The 15018-nt window shown below is 47.1% G+C and overlaps 5 protein-coding genes across 9 annotated transcripts; 2 read left to right on the top strand and 3 right to left on the bottom strand.

The window, feature by feature from the left end:
- Nucleotides 1-59: 59 nt before the first annotated feature.
- Nucleotides 60-4573, bottom strand: BDCG_01545 (fanconi anemia group M protein). The gene has a single exon (XM_045417059.1). It carries the CDS (start codon nt 3702-3704, stop codon nt 246-248), a length of 3459 nt encoding a protein of 1152 aa, XP_045273980.1. The 5' UTR covers nt 3705-4573; the 3' UTR covers nt 60-245.
- BDCG_01544 lies at nt 4123-6780 on the top strand. 3 transcript variants are annotated; one of them, XM_045417056.1, is made up of 4 exons: nt 4123-5224; nt 5287-5499; nt 5617-6492; nt 6558-6780. In XM_045417056.1, exons 1-3 carry the CDS (start codon nt 5116-5118, stop codon nt 5754-5756), a joined length of 462 nt encoding a protein of 153 aa, XP_045273979.1. In that variant the 5' UTR covers nt 4123-5115; the 3' UTR covers nt 5757-6492; nt 6558-6780. The 3 variants fall into 3 exon arrangements, with proteins under 3 accessions (XP_045273979.1, XP_045279636.1, XP_045279635.1); XM_045417058.1 differs by having other exon boundaries at nt 4209-5224; nt 6555-6780; XM_045417057.1 differs by having other exon boundaries at nt 4209-5224; nt 5617-6780.
- A 1-nt stretch (nt 6781) lies between these two features.
- Nucleotides 6782-9455, top strand: BDCG_01543 (HD superfamily hydrolase). 3 transcript variants are annotated; one of them, XM_045417055.1, is made up of 2 exons: nt 6782-8162; nt 8231-8500. In XM_045417055.1, exon 1 carries the CDS (start codon nt 7108-7110, stop codon nt 7996-7998), a length of 891 nt encoding a protein of 296 aa, XP_045279634.1. In that variant the 5' UTR covers nt 6782-7107; the 3' UTR covers nt 7999-8162; nt 8231-8500. The 3 variants fall into 3 exon arrangements, with proteins under 3 accessions (XP_045279634.1, XP_045279632.1, XP_045279633.1); XM_045417053.1 differs by adding an exon at nt 9325-9455 and having other exon boundaries at nt 6824-9226; XM_045417054.1 differs by adding an exon at nt 9075-9278 and having other exon boundaries at nt 6824-8982.
- Nucleotides 8520-13192, bottom strand: BDCG_01542 (uncharacterized protein). Its single transcript, XM_045417052.1, has 2 exons — nt 12395-13192; nt 8520-12269 (listed from the first exon to the last, which is right to left on the bottom strand). The coding sequence occupies exons 1-2, from the start codon at nt 12583-12585 to the stop codon at nt 9134-9136; spliced, it is 3327 nt and encodes a 1108-aa protein (XP_045273978.1). The 5' UTR covers nt 12586-13192; the 3' UTR covers nt 8520-9133.
- Nucleotides 13193-14531: 1339 nt separating this feature from the next.
- BDCG_01541 (dolichyl-phosphate mannosyltransferase polypeptide 2, regulatory subunit) lies at nt 14532-14981 on the bottom strand (the record flags this gene model as incomplete). The annotated part of the gene is made up of 3 exons (XM_045417051.1): nt 14532-14711; nt 14837-14917; nt 14979-14981. 3 exons carry the CDS (start codon nt 14979-14981, stop codon nt 14532-14534), a joined length of 264 nt encoding a protein of 87 aa, XP_045273977.1.
- Nucleotides 14982-15018: the final 37 nt, after the last annotated feature.

Here is a 15018-nt window from a genome sequence, read left to right as displayed (position 1 = left end):
AATGACGAATGCAGGCTAAAAAAATGACAATCTACAAGCTTTAGTTCCTACCAATTTAATGCACAAAATTTAGTCAATTGGATATCTCTATGTAATATATACTACTGCGCATCTACTACCACAGTATCTATATACAAACGCCAGCTGAATAAGGCCTGTCCAATACCCTAAAAATACAGGATAGTGTTGTATCGATCACGCCCCAAGGCAACATCCTTCCGGCCAAATCATAGACAATTGTAATTCTAAATATCAAAATCATCGCTGTCATGGCAAACTATAAGGCGTTTCCTTCGTGCTCCCCTTGATGGACTTTGTTGCTCCTGTTCGGACATCCGCTTCCTAGTCAGCTGGTTGAAGAGCGTTTCGACGTCTGGAAGCTCAAGATCATCTCCTGCACTGCCTTGGGAATTGGGAAACGAGTTCCTCTCCGGACGCTTCGGCGAGAATGAAGAACACATCAACGGAGAAAAAGGATGAGATGTATTGTTGGAGCGACGTAACTGTCGCCCAAATTCGGGTGAGTCGGGACGCTCTTCGCTAACTTTTGGAGCAGAATGTCTCGTTCTTCTCGTGCCTTTGGAGGCTGGAGCTTCATGACGCTCAGGTAATAAGTCATCGGGGTGTAGATGATCTCTAAAATGGTTCTCGCAGTCAATTGTTAAAGCATTCATGTTCCGGCAAGCCTTAACCAGCCGGCGGGTGACAGTCCCGTGCTTCACAAATTTTATTGGGCGGTAAGACCTTTGCAGCTCTGGATAGGCGTCGATTCGTGGTCGACAAACAAACTGCGGAGAGGTAGCTCCGATATTGCAATATCTTTGCTCTAGCTCTCTCTGCTCGTCCTTGGAAAGGAGAACTTCATCCAATTGTGGGATACCAAGCGTTTCGACAACTCTGGGCGGTGGTGTGCGGGGAAGTTCATTTGTAGCTTTACGGCCCGCATTCGTACCCTTGATGCGAGATACCTTGGTGAATCCAGTTTCAACACCATCAGGCATGTGGAATTTCTTGGGGGGTCGTTTAGGAACTCTCGCACGCTTGGCCGGTTCGGGTAGATCCGCCTGGGAATTTTCAGCTGGGATGTCTATTTGTCTTTCGTCCACTGAAGGTTGTATTTCTCGTGGAAGTATTCGTGGTGACTTATCATCGTGGAATGTGAAACGAGTTCCGCTAGCAATCATCCGCTGCATTTTTTCGTAATTATCCTTTGCTTTTGTGAACGAATCCTCTTCCTTGCCTTTCATCAAAAGAAGGACAATATTCCCTCTTCTTTTCCTTCCGGTTCGACCCATCCTTTGTAACATTCTGATGGGCGAGGCGGAAGAGTCGTAACACACTATAAGGTCAACCTCCCCAATGTCAAGGCCTTCCTCACCGATGGAGGTAGCGACAATTGTGTTGTATGTCCCCTTTTTAAATTTCTCGATGATATCGAGTTGGGTCTTTTGGTCCATCCCTTCTGATCCTTTTGCAGCGGCTTGACCAACAAACACATGTGGACGGATCATGGGCCCGTGTCTCGCCAACACCCTCACGATCTCTTCTGCACTGTCACGAAAATGAGCAAATACCATTATTCGCGTATTTGACGGGCGTCTATTTGCAGAAGGAGTGTCGCCATTAACCTCGGCATCCATAAAATGGTTAAGCACAACCTGCTTTAGGTATTGCAATTTTGGGTGTCCAATAAAATCTTCATTATTGGTCCACGTCCTCAGTCGATTCATCAGGGTCTTGAAATTCTCATTATCTGCGACTTGACGGCGGTATTTACCACCGCCTCCATCACTCAAGGAGCTCTGGAATGCAACGAGATTGCGGTAAAACGGCCCGATCCCATGAAATTTCAGAAGGTCTATTGCATGGGCTAAACTCGAAAGCACCGAAAATATATTGAGTATCATGCCCTTGAATGAGTAGTTTGCATTTCTCCCAGCGGGTGAATTCATCCACTCCTGGCTGGCAACCCTAAGTCCGTATGGCGTGAGAGTCATTGGGTCCTTGGCCCAGTACGCATTCTGGGCGCGAAGTTTATCTAAAACGGGCTGCAAGGACTTTCCGAACAAGTCCATGCACATGACCATTTCGTCGGAGTTTTCAAACGTCTTTATTTCAACATTTCGCGAGTGAACGTATTCACTGATGTCGAGAGACTCCTCTGTTCGTATTTCAACTCTAGATATATTCAAACCATCAATAACTCCTTGTACAGCTTCCACTGTTGACCCAGGAGTTGCTGTTAACGCGAGGACCCTAAAGCTGGTGTTGTATTTTTGTAAAAGTTTCACCGCTTCAACATAGGCATAGCTACCGGTGGCACGATGGGCCTCGTCAACAACAAGCAGTACTATCCGCTTTGGATCAGCATGTCCACTTTTGAGGTCGTTAACAAGAGTCTGAGGCGTCATGAAGAAGACCCGTTTGCTCTGCCATTCTTCAGCACGGATTGCTGGCACCGTACTGCCAGTGAGCATAACAGTTTGTGAGCGAGGTATTCCCGCAATACCAAAACATGCGGCAACTTGCTGGGAGACCAATGGTTTTGTTGGAGCAACGAAAATTATCTGGGCATCTGTGGTCCACCGAAACCAATTTAACATGACGGTAGCAGCAATGAAAGTTTTTCCAAGACCGGTCGGAAGTGCAACAAGTAAATTGTGAAAAAGAGCACGCTGGGTGATATTAAATTGGTACTCTCTTTTCTTGCCCAAGTTTATTGGATATATCCAAGATCTTACAGCGGTAGAATCTAGTTTATGATGTGTTGGAGGTTCATTGTTGTTTGCTAAGGGCCAATTGTGGGACCCAGATTGCGATGACAATGATGGCTTGCCAGTTTGAGAAGGTCCACCAAAGAGAGTCATCTGCCGTAAGTTCTTTTGCTGAGAACTTCCATGTCGGCGGAATGAAGATTGAGAAGGAAACGGCTCGGAGGATGAAATTAAAACGGGAGCTTTCGTAGGCGAATCAGATGATGAATCTAGGGAAGAGTCGAAAGCGTCTTCAGGGATATCTCCAATATCAAAAAGCATATCCTGAGGCCCAAAACTAGACTTGGTAGAGCTGGGATTTTTCTGTTTGCCGGAATTAGGCGACGGTTCCATGTCTCCGTTGTTTTCCCCTCGAAACGAATCCAGAGATGCAGCAATGGCAGCTTTCAGATCCTCGTCCATGTCGTTATTCTCCGTCTCTATAATATTCCATCTCTCGACATTCACGCGGGTCGGAACTGGTTTCGCAGCAAGAACCTCTGGGTCAGGCTTTTTCCACCGAGGCCCACGAATCATTGAAGGGCTCGAAGGAGGCTGGGTCAACTGGGTCACGAAAGTCGGTTCTTGGGCAAGTGGGCGTTTAGGTTGATATATTTTGTATTTTGAAGCGGTTGGCTTTGTATTTACTTCATTCTTGTATCTGACTGTCGGTGCTCGATGACGCGAAGGTAGGGTACCCAGGTTCTGACCTGATTCATGGCCGCTCCCGTCGTCCCCTCCACTACCATTTTCGTCCCAAGAAGAAGTCGGTTCTCGTGTGTCACTCGCTCCAACATGACTCAAGCGTCTTCGTTTGCGGGCTGGAGGGCTGTCGGAGGTGGTGGCTGAAAGATTAGCAGAGGCGGCAACGGTGAGGATGTCTCGATCATCGAAGTCACTAAATTCGCTACCATAGGAGCAGCTCGACATTGTATGTACTGTATAGTACATGTACTATGTTCTAACTCAAGAAAAACAAAAGAGTACAGGGATAAACAACCAAATGTCCTAGTAACTACAGTCTGTAGTCAGGAACACGTTTATCTACACCACATTTCATCGAGTTCCAAATCGTCGAAGTGGTTCAGTTTGCCTTGGGGGGCGACTTTTCGATGTTGATGGTGACGCAGGCGCGTCGAGGGGACTGACTGATACATGGATGTAACACGGGTCCACGTGATCGTGATCTGATCTCGTCCGAATCGGGTATTCCTTCATTTTTATTTATTATTTGTATGGATGTACGACTTTCACACTATTTCTAACGAGGAGGCAGCTGGCTGCAAGTTGGTCACCTGCTTGGACTCCCAATATCCCTTCGTTTAGGAGAGACAAATTGAAAGTAATGATGACATGCTTGACATATGGTGCCGAGGAACAAGCCTGCATGTCTGGCTGCAAGACCGTTGTAAAACCCGCTGAAAGTTGAGGAGACATGTCCCAGCTGGACCCAACCAAAAACCAAAAAACACTGGCCCTTGGGAGCGCCCGGCTCCTCTTGAGCGAGCGACCCAATCAGATCAGCATTCGCCAAGTGCCTATTGGAACAAAATAGCGGCTTTCAGTTGCTAGGTTGGGGGGGGAATGTTTGAGACAGCGCAAGCAACCGATATTGGATCCAGTGGCGAAATCGACACAAACCTCGGAAAACAGAGGAGCTTTCTCGCAAAGACTGTGGAGTATATATTTTTTGTGTCTAGGAACAAGCTGGGAACGGAGAAACAAAATTAAATAGCCATCACCAAGGAATTCAAGGAATTCGCGGTTTCGCCCACCCACCAGGGCCTCTTTCATGCCAGTGCTCAAAACTTTGTGCCACCATTATTCTTCACGCCCAACACACAAAACACGAGCCTGGGCCGTCCCGAAATGGGTGGTCCATAAAATGGAGCTATCAGGTTTTCTTCCCCCCCCCCCCGGGCATTTGATCATGTACGGTACGCCACACGACAAGCCATTGGTTTGCTTTCCAAGTTCCCAGGGAACTAGCTAGTTTTAAAGGGGTATGGACACCAAACCTACGCCAGGATCTGACCCCCCAGAGGCCTCGATTGGCTCCAAAAGTTGTTCCTGAACTGACTGCTTGGATATGTTTACACGCCATGCAATGCAAGTGACCAGAGTTTTGCCTGCTTGGCTTTGCATCATATAAGACAGGACAGGAGGACTTACTGCGGAGTAACTTCAGTCGAAAACTCTCTTTCTCTCCTCCTCCCAAAATCCAGACAGTCATTCGTTATCTTCAAATCTGATTTTATTTTTTCTCACATTCTTTGCCTATTCTAATACCCAACGTACAGATAGTTTTCATTAAATTTTGTTTACCCTCTTTTACAACTACGCTTTTCTCCGACAAGCCACCATGAAGGTCTTCACATTCTTTGCCCTTGTTGGCCTCCTGGGCTCTGTCTGCGCCCTGCCTCAAGAGACCACCGCTCCGGTCTCCCAAGCTAACCAGTGTGCTACTGATTGTATGTTCACTTAATACCTACACACCTCCTGGCTTGAGCGCGTACTAATTGTTCCACTCCAGGCGGCAGCGATATTTGCTGTACAGCAAAATGCTTCAAAGTCCCCTGCCCTAGCGAGAACATGGTCAACCAGACCACCCAATGCGCGATGGACTGCCCTCAAGGCAGTGGAACTCCCGACGACGCTATCAACTATGCTGATTGCCAGACCAAGTGCATCAACGCCTTCTTTTTGGAAGGGACCACGGTCATTCCAAATCCTACTAAAACTGGCGGTATGTCATTTCCATTTATTTCTTTAAAGTTTTGGTTGGGTGATAGAGCTTCTGGCGGCTACCTCAGCTATGCTATGTGCATAAATGTCTAGTGAAAAATACTAATAATGAATGTAGAAGCAACTGGCACTGGTAGCCCGACTGGCGATTCTACTTCTTCTCCATCCCCATCTGCCGGCGGTGCTGCGATTAACGCCCAACTCGGATCCTCTGCCGCTGGCATTGTCGGTATCCTCATGGCTGCCTTGGCTCTGTAAACGTGTCAAACTTAGCGAAGAATACTGCAACACGACCTTGACGGGTTCCCGAGTTGTAAGAAGTTAACAATTAACCGGAAATAGCGGACAATTCAATCGTGTAGGACAGGGAATACTCTCCCCGTCCACCCCTTTCAGCAGACAAATACTGTGCTCTCTTGTTGGTCTATTAATTTGCCAACTTGAATAATTAATCACTCCTGTCCATGCCAGAAATTAATTGTCATGGTTTGGTTCCTTTTTTCCCTTTTTCTTTGTTTGCAGAAATTGGATTTGTATACTTGGTAGTAATGCTTCAGGCCTGCTTTGTGGCATGGCCTGGAAATTTGATATCCTTTAATCTAATTCTTTGTATGCATCTGCATGCACTCATAAACAGCTCCCAGCTTTACATTAGAACCCTCATCAGCTGTCTAACTTGTGCTTTGATCCAGTGAGCTTGAAAGCTGATGATCATCAATTTTCTCATTGAATACAAGCATCAAACGCTCGCTTACGCTCGCTTTGCTGCTTGCGCAGCCCCCTCTACCACCACCACCGCCTCTACCGCCCCTACCGCCCCTACCACCCTCTCCCCCTACCACCCCCTTCCACCCCCTACCACCCCTATCCTATCGCCATCATCAGATTAATCAGAGCCGTACAGGCCGCAGAGCCGGCTGTTCAATCCCATGAATTCAAAGGGGTGCACATGACATCACATGAGGTCACATTACAGTGCATTTTGCACGGAAAAGTTGGTTTTTCTATAATAAAGAGAGAGATGATATTTCTTAGCTTATAATTTGAAATGAACAGCAGCGCATGCCATGAACACAGAGACCAAAAGTGAATGTAGAGAAGAGTATAAGAAACATAAATACTGTAGAGAATGTATGAAAAGAGCAGAATGAAAAAAAGAATGAAGATTTGAAGATTGATCTGAGCCATACAGGCCAGAGAGCAGAGCCAGGCATTGAGATGCATATGATGTCACATTATACAGCATTTTTTGCATGGAAAAGTTGGTTTTTCTATAATAAAGAGAGAGAAGAGATTTTCATCTGATGAGTAAGTGAAAATCATTGTGAGAATTGCTTAAATACATTTCTGTAAGAAACTCAGATCTGTATTCATATAACACAATATTCATGATGTTGACTATTTAGTATTAAAAGATGATGTTGTCCTCCTCCTGTGCATCATCACCTGCCTCACCCCATCAACATTTCTTTGTATAGAAAAACCAACCTGCAATCTATATAAACCCACAATTTACAGCATCAGTTGCATGAATTGGGTGAATTAATGTGTTATTCCACAGCACTCTGCAACCTCTCATGCAACCCGTCTAAAATACAATCCAACCACCATGCTGAAAATTTTCAGTACCACCCACACTCCAAACATTTTACCGTGTACACGGCTATTTGGCTGGCACAGCTTCATATCAAAACGCGTCTACCCCAACCACTCCTCCTTCAATCATCGCCCACTCACGCGCAGCCGCCGTTCCTCAAGCAAGCAAACAATGGATTCCCCTCCATCCAACGCGATCAAATCCATCGCAAACAAACATACAGATACCGACACCACCAGATCCACCGACATCGACACTCTCATCACCCGGATGACCACTTACATGATCCAATGCATGCGCAACCACGACCCTTCCCACAACCCCCACCACGTCCACCGCGTCGTGCACCTCGCACATAAGCTCCTAGCCTCCGAGCGCGAAAATCTTCCCCAATCCACAACCACATACGACGACACCGTCGTCACGCTCGCAGCCCTGCTCCACGATATCGGGGATAGGAAGTATCTCCCTGCTCCCAACCCCACCACCGCAACAACCATCGTTTATGATGCACTGCTCTCCAACGGCGCAGACCCCTGTCTCGCCGCCAGAGTACGAATGGTAGTCTCTCACGTTTCCTTTTCCACAGAAATGAAAGACCCGGACCTAATCCGCCGGCTCATTTTTGAGGAAGGGTATCCGGAGCTAGCTATCGTGCAGGATGCGGATAGACTGGATGCCCTGGGTGCGGTGGGGATTGGGAGGTGTTTTACGTACCTGGGTGCTAAGGGCCAGGGGCAAGGGAGCTGGGAGCTAGATGAGGCAATTGAACATTTTGGAGAGAAATTGGAGAGGTTGGAGGGAATGATGAAGACGGAGTCTGGGAGGGAGATGGCGAGGGTGAGGACGGAGAGGTTGAGGGAGTTTAGGAGGTGGTGGGTTGACGAGAATGAAATAGGGTGAGGTTGCATATATGAAAAAGTGTGCTGAGAACGAAGGGCGGAACTGAACATTTTCACGCGAGGAATGTAATGTCAATTTACCCCATTTTGGGTGGCATGGGAATTCAACGCCTACTCCCTGGATCCAGAATTACGTATCTACCCATGAGATACATTGTTTATGAGGTACGTCTATACCCCAGTTCATCATTGATCTTGGATGTAGTTAGATCGAGTGGACCAACCCTGTACAGATACAGTGTAGCATGTTCTCGAAGATACACAAGTCAATATAATTATATCTAGCTATATATATAGACCGAAGATCCACGAGCATATAGACATCCACTGCCCAAATCCCCATTGTCGTTGGGCTCTGCAAAATGCGGGCCTGCGCGATACTCGAGAAAGGGGCAATTTAAAACCACCCAATGTCCTTGTTGGATGTGGAGCTGTTCAAGTGTTAGATGAAGCAAAATGGCTTCCAATTAAGCAATGTTCAGTTGGGGAATATAGCTGTCCGACAATGAAAAATAAAAAAAAAAAAAAAATTGTAACAGCGGTGCCAACAACTAAAATAAGCCGGAAATAAATATGCACAGATATACAAATTCACTACACACAGGTAATCTCACAAGAACAAAAAAGAAAAGGGAAAGAAAAAAATAAAATAAAAAGGAACGAAAATAGAAAGCCACACCCTTAACATCACTAAAACACGTTGATAGTGAGTGCTCTGTTAGTCGCGCAGCTCTGAGTATTAGATCTAGATCATAGTGCAGGGGTGGGCGGGGAACGGAGGGCGAAATCTACATGCGTTGCATCCAAAATATTGCGAATGCGCCAAATCCAGAGGGCCATGTCTTAAACTAGGGGTATGTTCTCTCAAGAACGCCGATGCCACCACATGAAAAATATGAAAGCAGGTCCGCACAACACCAGGATCAAATCTAGCCTTCCCGCATGCAGAAAAATTGGGGGAATAGTTAGCAAACAAAGGGAAAATGTATGATTTAAAAAGCAAAGTGGGCGCCATGTCCTGATATCGTTACCGACAAGTGTCGAAAGAAAAATGTATAACTAATGAAAAGAGAGCAGAGTAAATCAATAAGCAAGTAAACAAAGAACGGATTTACACCGCAACAATATATTTCATATCACACTCGATCCCGTGCGAAGTCCAAAACATCACAATCATCTTCAAAGAAGCCATCTTCATCAGCTGCAGCACCACCACTGATGGCGGAGGAGTAAGCTGTCCCCCGCTTCTTCCGTCGGGCTGTTATCACTACATGCTCAACGTCATCCCCACCGTTTCCGAGACTGATCAAATTCTCTATCTCACCAGCACTTGTGTTCTGTCCGATGCCAGTATTATCTTCGTCATCTTCGTCGCTGCGTGTGGCCGGGCGCAAATTGAGTCTTATCGCGGGAATATCGTTCCCAAAAGCCCATTGTTGCTGCGACTGAATGGCATCTTGCTCCTCATAACCTGGAGGATATACCATGAGATTCACTCTGCGGTCGGTATGGAATGGCTGATATGGAGCATTGGCCTCGATTTCGGCCTGGGAAAGAGGTTGAGATTTAAGCTTACCGCTCGATCGTCGTACGAGTGTAGATGAAGACATGGACCAGAATCCAGAAACTTGGGTTTCTGTCGGCATGGGCATTGGCTGCTCACGCCCGCTGGGTAACTGGGCATTAGCGGGTAAACGGATCTCTGCTGATTTACTTCCAACAACAGAATGGCTTTGTTTGTTCTTTCCCACCGAAACACTCCGTCGAATTTTGTATGATGTAAACCTGCCGCCCTCAATTACTCCCAATAAGGGCTCCTCTTCCGTGCCAAGCCAGGTGACTCGAGACCGAGCAGCGTCTCTGGAAAAAGCAGAAAGATGCAAACGGTTTTCACCCACCCGACGAAGGGTGTTAACGGTACCGGTCGCTGCGCCCATTGACTTACTCAAACCAGCAGCGACAACCTTACCACCACCACGAACCCCCGTTGCAGCTGAAATTCCAAATGCCCCTGCACCTCCTTGAAAAGCTGCTCCGACACTCGGTGCACGACCGCGTACAGCTGCGAGAATAGGTTGAGTTGTGCCACCAACAAGTTTCATGGCAGCAGAGAATGGATTACTTGGAGCGGCCTCTTCATGATCTTCAGCAGCGGAAGTATCCTTTTGGTTCATCTTGGATGGTGTAACTCGGCGCAGAGGTGGCCATTGGAATGCAACGCGGGGAAGATCATAGACATGAACAGTGCCTTTCTTAGTGATAATCGCCAAACGCTCTCCAATGGGAGCGGTCCAGATAGTGTCAACGATGCTTGACGTAGTTAGTCGGGCGTATCTCGCGACTTGTCGTACATGAAGTGCTGGGGGATTGGAGGCCACTCCGATAGAAGTCGGATCATCCGATATAAATGCCCTGGCTCTACAGTGCTTTATCTGCATGAGATCCCAAATATGCTGTATATCCCCCTTTTTACTGGCGGTTAGCAGCATGAGGCCGTTTGGTGCGAAGGAAAGGAAACTACATCCATTAGGTGGTTGGAACGTGGCTATCGGGGCGGGAAAAGCCGATTTTATATCATGCGCTTCCTCTAATCTCTTCAAATCGATGATCGATACAAGATCAGGTTCGCCTACCAGCCCTGACTGAGTATCAGGAGCATGCGTTGGAGGAAGAATATTGTATCCCGTTTGTGTATCAAATTGGTGAGAGCGGCGAGGAGTCGCTTGCGTTAGCTGAGCGTCTTTGTTCCAGTAGGTATTCCAAGTTTGGATGCTTTGATCTCCGATCCATCGAGCACCCTTGAATAGTTCTTGCGTAACTCCCCTTGCAACCTTATTGAGAAGGCTTTCTCCTTCTCCAGAATCAACTGCACACGTAATTGAAGGGCGTGAAGGAGGTGTATGACTGTCTAATCCATAAGTTTTCTTCTGGATTAGATGGGAAGGGATGGTTCCATGGAGGGACACTCGGTGCGATGCAGAGGGCGCAACAACAGCGAGCCATCGGCCACTGAGAGATAGGATTGGGGTATCTGGATTTGACGAAGGGCGGCTAGTATCGGATTGAAAGTCGTCCGGGTCATTTGTCGAGTTCGACGAGCTAGAATACCTGCGAACATCTTTCCATTGCATACTAGTCCACGTTTTTCCAAGGCACTGAAAGGAACCGCGTGACGACTGGGGGATTATACTATAAATGAAAACCTCGCCACTCGTTCCGGAAGCGATAACAACAAAATTTCCACTGGCATATATTTTCAAGTTTCCTACAGGTGACGACGCGGAAACGGGTAAGCCAGGGAACTGGTGATCGAAGCAAGGAACAGGTTTCGTTGAATAGAGAGTTGTAATGTGCTCCTGCGTTTTGAGAGAGTACACTTGAACTCGAGTCTGCACCTGTGGGGGCTCTTCACGCTTTGACCGCGAATTTGGTACTGTAGGTACTATTTCGACCCGATCTGAATCTGCGGAAGACGAAGCACCGCCATCGTCAGCTGTCTGTGCAGGACCATGTATCGATATGGCAACAAGCGGCCGACAAGATGCGAAAGGATCGATCCCAGACGCCCAGGTCAAGATCTTGGCATCCAGCACTCTTCCATTCAGTCCGTCAAGCTTCCCAACTTCTTTGGCTCTATCGCTCTCCACGTGAAGAATGTCCAGATACCCATCATGGCCAATCAACATGACATTTCCGCCAAATTTATTATTTGGTTTTGAATATGGATTCGCAAGCGCATCGAACGCACAGAAAGTGTAACCATCTTCCCCTGTAGGTCGCATATTCGGATTTGGAAAATGCGGTATGTCGATGTCAGGAGCAGAATAGAAGTGTGGTTGGGGCAAATGAGGCAAAGGAATCTGGTTCCTCTGATGACTACTCGAGGAACGTTGTCTATCCGCTGATCGATATCTCGCTGGCGTGTAATTCGGGTGGCCATTCCCATAGCTCAAGGGCCGAGGCTTCCCTAGCGGTGGTGAGGCTGGTGAAGGGCTATAGCTGAAGCCCCCCTTTTCTCCAAGTGCAGCAAAATTTGGTGGCGATTCGCCAATGCTCAGGCCATCCATAAGATCATTGGGTGGACTTTTTCCAAACGGAATCGACCTAGCCCAGGAATCAGTTCGATGGACAGAATCGCTATTGACGTGGCCACCAAACGAGTTCAAAGCATCCAAGTCTGGCGAAGTGATGTGGATTGGATGTTGCTGTACGGCAACAGGATGAGATTGCGGGTTGATATCTTCCGGGTCAGCAGCTGGGGAGGATCTAGCTCTAAGTACACGGGAGGATATGATCATCATTAGAAACATAAATTCTATGTTGAATCGCAGTTATGAGTGTTTCCAAATGGAAGGAAAAAAAAAAAACTCCAAGGAAGCGGAAAATAGGTCACATACTGGGTATCGTCCGGATACGCTTTCGTTTCAGCTTTGACTGCCCCATCCTCTCGCTCGACAACATTTCTTGCCTTTTTCTTAGATTGACGACCAAGACCTGATTGTTTTGAAGTTGTGAGCTGCTGGGACAAGGGGGACTTGGTCGCCGGGGACCGACTTTGCTGGCGCGAGGGGTTAGACGCTGGGGGCATCCAAAAGGCGGCTGAAATCTGGTCGATGAGAGGTGGCCACCAAAGGGCCGTAACCTGTGCAGGAAAGTCTGGAGCGGTATGTGAAGAGTAATATAAATAAGCGTACCACTCTCTTTGCAGTTCTCACGTCTGCAATGAGATAGCTCAGGCAGGGGACAAGAAGGTCAATTGTCAATTTGAGGCGACGACGAAACGATCAAGGAAGGACGACACTTAAGGAAGATATGACTAATAATAATAAATAACAGAGTGATATTCCAGATATGCCAGATATCGCAGAATATGAATACGGGATAGCTATAGGTATTAAGGTGTATATAAACAAGTGAGAGCGGGGAACCAAGTGGGAGGTAGGGGAGCGGATGGATAGAGGAAAGGAGCGCCAGAGCAAGCTGCTTGCTTCTCAAGGCAAACAAACGACAAGACGGTTCACTAGACACGAACAAGCTGCTGGTAGATGCAGCGAGACAGTTCCATAAGTTATTATCAAAGTAGCTGCTGTGGTAGAAAGCTGAGTTGTAGTTGTAGTTGTTGTATAGGTGTTGTAGACACGAGAGTCAGGAGAGGAGCGTCAAGAGGGGCAAGTTCGGATACCCGTGGACGATGACACATCCAGCCCGGCCCAGGTGACAAGGGACGACTTGTGATTGGCTACGCACTACTATGTCATGGGGAAGAATAGCTAGGTAAGGTAAAGTGCGTGCCAAGAAAGACTAGGCCCGATCTAGGGTGAGACTGGCAGGACTAAATAGGGCAAACAATGCAAACAACGCAACATGGCTGGCTTGCGCCTTACGTCATTTGTCCGTTCCAGACTTTCAGGGATTCAAGCAATTCTGCAGCGTACTGAATGTACCCTATTACAAAGTGCCTAGATTTGTTTGAATCCAATTTATGGTCGAACATGGTATGTGTGCTTGGTTCTCTTCACAATTTGACTTGCTCGACAGGCTTTGAATACTGAGAGAATCTACCTGCCAGGTAAAACATTGTGTGAAATGATAGAAAACACAATGCCATTCATTACTGGTCCCTCCTGCGGGCAAGGCTGAGGGGAGGTAGACCTAGTTTCCAAATGGATGGGGCTTCCCATCAGGTTTCGGATTCGTGCCCTGTAGTCTATACTATGCTTGTATTCAGAGAAAACCCTGTTTCTCGGGATTCTCAAAGTCAAATTCAAGAGCAGGTTAGGAGCCAGTGGGCAAATGGAAAATGTCAGGCTTCTCTTTCCATCTATGTGCCCTCCAAGTTCCCATTTCCCGTTGGGTTTAAGATCAGGTATCATATTATATATCGCCGAGAAAAGGTGTAGCACGCATATTTTTCATTAGAAAAAGACCAGATTCAAAAATCAACTTGATGTACGGATATCCCCTAAGTTATGCTGGTGTAGAGTGGGACTTAGATCATGTGACCGCGAGATACTGGATGCCCTGATCACAAGTATTTATAAATCCCACGTGCTGAAATGAGATGATATGGCTAGGGGAATATTGTCGGTAGAGGATATGTGGCTTTAGGCCCCAATAATCAACATAGGAACACCATCCTGGTGACATATAGCCATTCCGGTGGTAAGGCGGTCGGATAAATGGTATGTTGCTTCTGACCTGGCAGTGTATTGTCGTAGACAGAAGCGTCATATAAACATCTCCAATAGTTCGCGATGCACAAGCCCAACGCTCAAAGGTCGAACCCCTGAGTCCTGACAAATATTATATATCAATTTTCGAAACCTTTTTGCAGGATGATGCGCTCTAATCAAGTCCCATTATTAACATATATAACGATATCACAGGTTTTACTCTAGCACCATGCCAGGAATCCATCGGCGAAGGGTATGCGATCTGGCCTTATTTATGTGCAATTCTCATACCCGCTTGCGTGTATCAAACCCGACAAGAAGAACAAATGTATGAAATAAAATATCAGGGGAGATAGAGGCGTCACGCTTTCTTCTTCGATGCTACTTTAGCGGCTTTTTTCCGGTTACTTCGAATCATCACAACACCAAGGAATGAGCCCACGACCGCGGAACCGAGTAACGTCAGGATAACGGGGATACGGATTGCCCAGACACGTGGTGGGAAGAGGTCATGGAGGGGGTGGCCATCATCAACAAAGGGCTATATTTGCCAATCAAAAAAGTTGATCAGTAGGTGGTTTCGTTTTGCGACTTTGGTTTCGCTGCGTGGCCTCATCCCCCTTTTCTCCCTCAGCGGGTCGTGAAGGGCAGTTGGAATTTTCTTACCATGAGTAGAGTCCATGCCGTATAGTAAAGGTAAACAGCGGTTGCCACTAAAAGCATGCCTAATCCAATGAGTCGTCCGAACTGGTTGCGTATGAACGGTTAGGAAGATTCCTAAAGTTTATAAATGACGGTGAGGAATTACCATCCCTGCGACGAGTAGAACGTAGCACCTGTCTGGGAAT

This window comes from Blastomyces dermatitidis (genome assembly GCF_000003525.1).
Source record: "Blastomyces dermatitidis ER-3 genomic scaffold supercont1.2, whole genome shotgun sequence".
Lineage (NCBI taxonomy): Eukaryota > Fungi > Ascomycota > Eurotiomycetes > Onygenales > Ajellomycetaceae > Blastomyces > Blastomyces dermatitidis.
This window is presented reverse-complemented; position numbering and strand designations above follow the sequence as displayed.

Excerpts from the sequence above, each read along its gene's own strand:
- BDCG_01543 (XM_045417053.1), top strand. The coding sequence starts at position 7,108 with ATGCTGAAAATTTTCAGTACCACCCACACTCCAAACATTTTACCGTGT.
- BDCG_01545 (XM_045417059.1), bottom strand. The coding sequence starts at position 3,704 with ATGTACTATACAGTACATACAATGTCGAGCTGCTCCTATGGTAGCGAA.
- BDCG_01544 (XM_045417056.1), top strand. The coding sequence starts at position 5,116 with ATGAAGGTCTTCACATTCTTTGCCCTTGTTGGCCTCCTGGGCTCTGTC. Across the intron at positions 5,225-5,286 it reads TAACCAGTGTGCTACTGATT|GCGGCAGCGATATTTGCTGT; the intron begins GTATGTTCACTT and ends GTTCCACTCCAG. Across the intron at positions 5,500-5,616 it reads AAATCCTACTAAAACTGGCG|AAGCAACTGGCACTGGTAGC; the intron begins GTATGTCATTTC and ends TAATGAATGTAG.
- BDCG_01542 (XM_045417052.1), bottom strand. The coding sequence starts at position 12,585 with ATGCCCCCAGCGTCTAACCCCTCGCGCCAGCAAAGTCGGTCCCCGGCG. Across the intron at positions 12,270-12,394 it reads GCGTATCCGGACGATACCCA|AGCTAGATCCTCCCCAGCTG; the intron begins GTATGTGACCTA and ends CCGTGTACTTAG.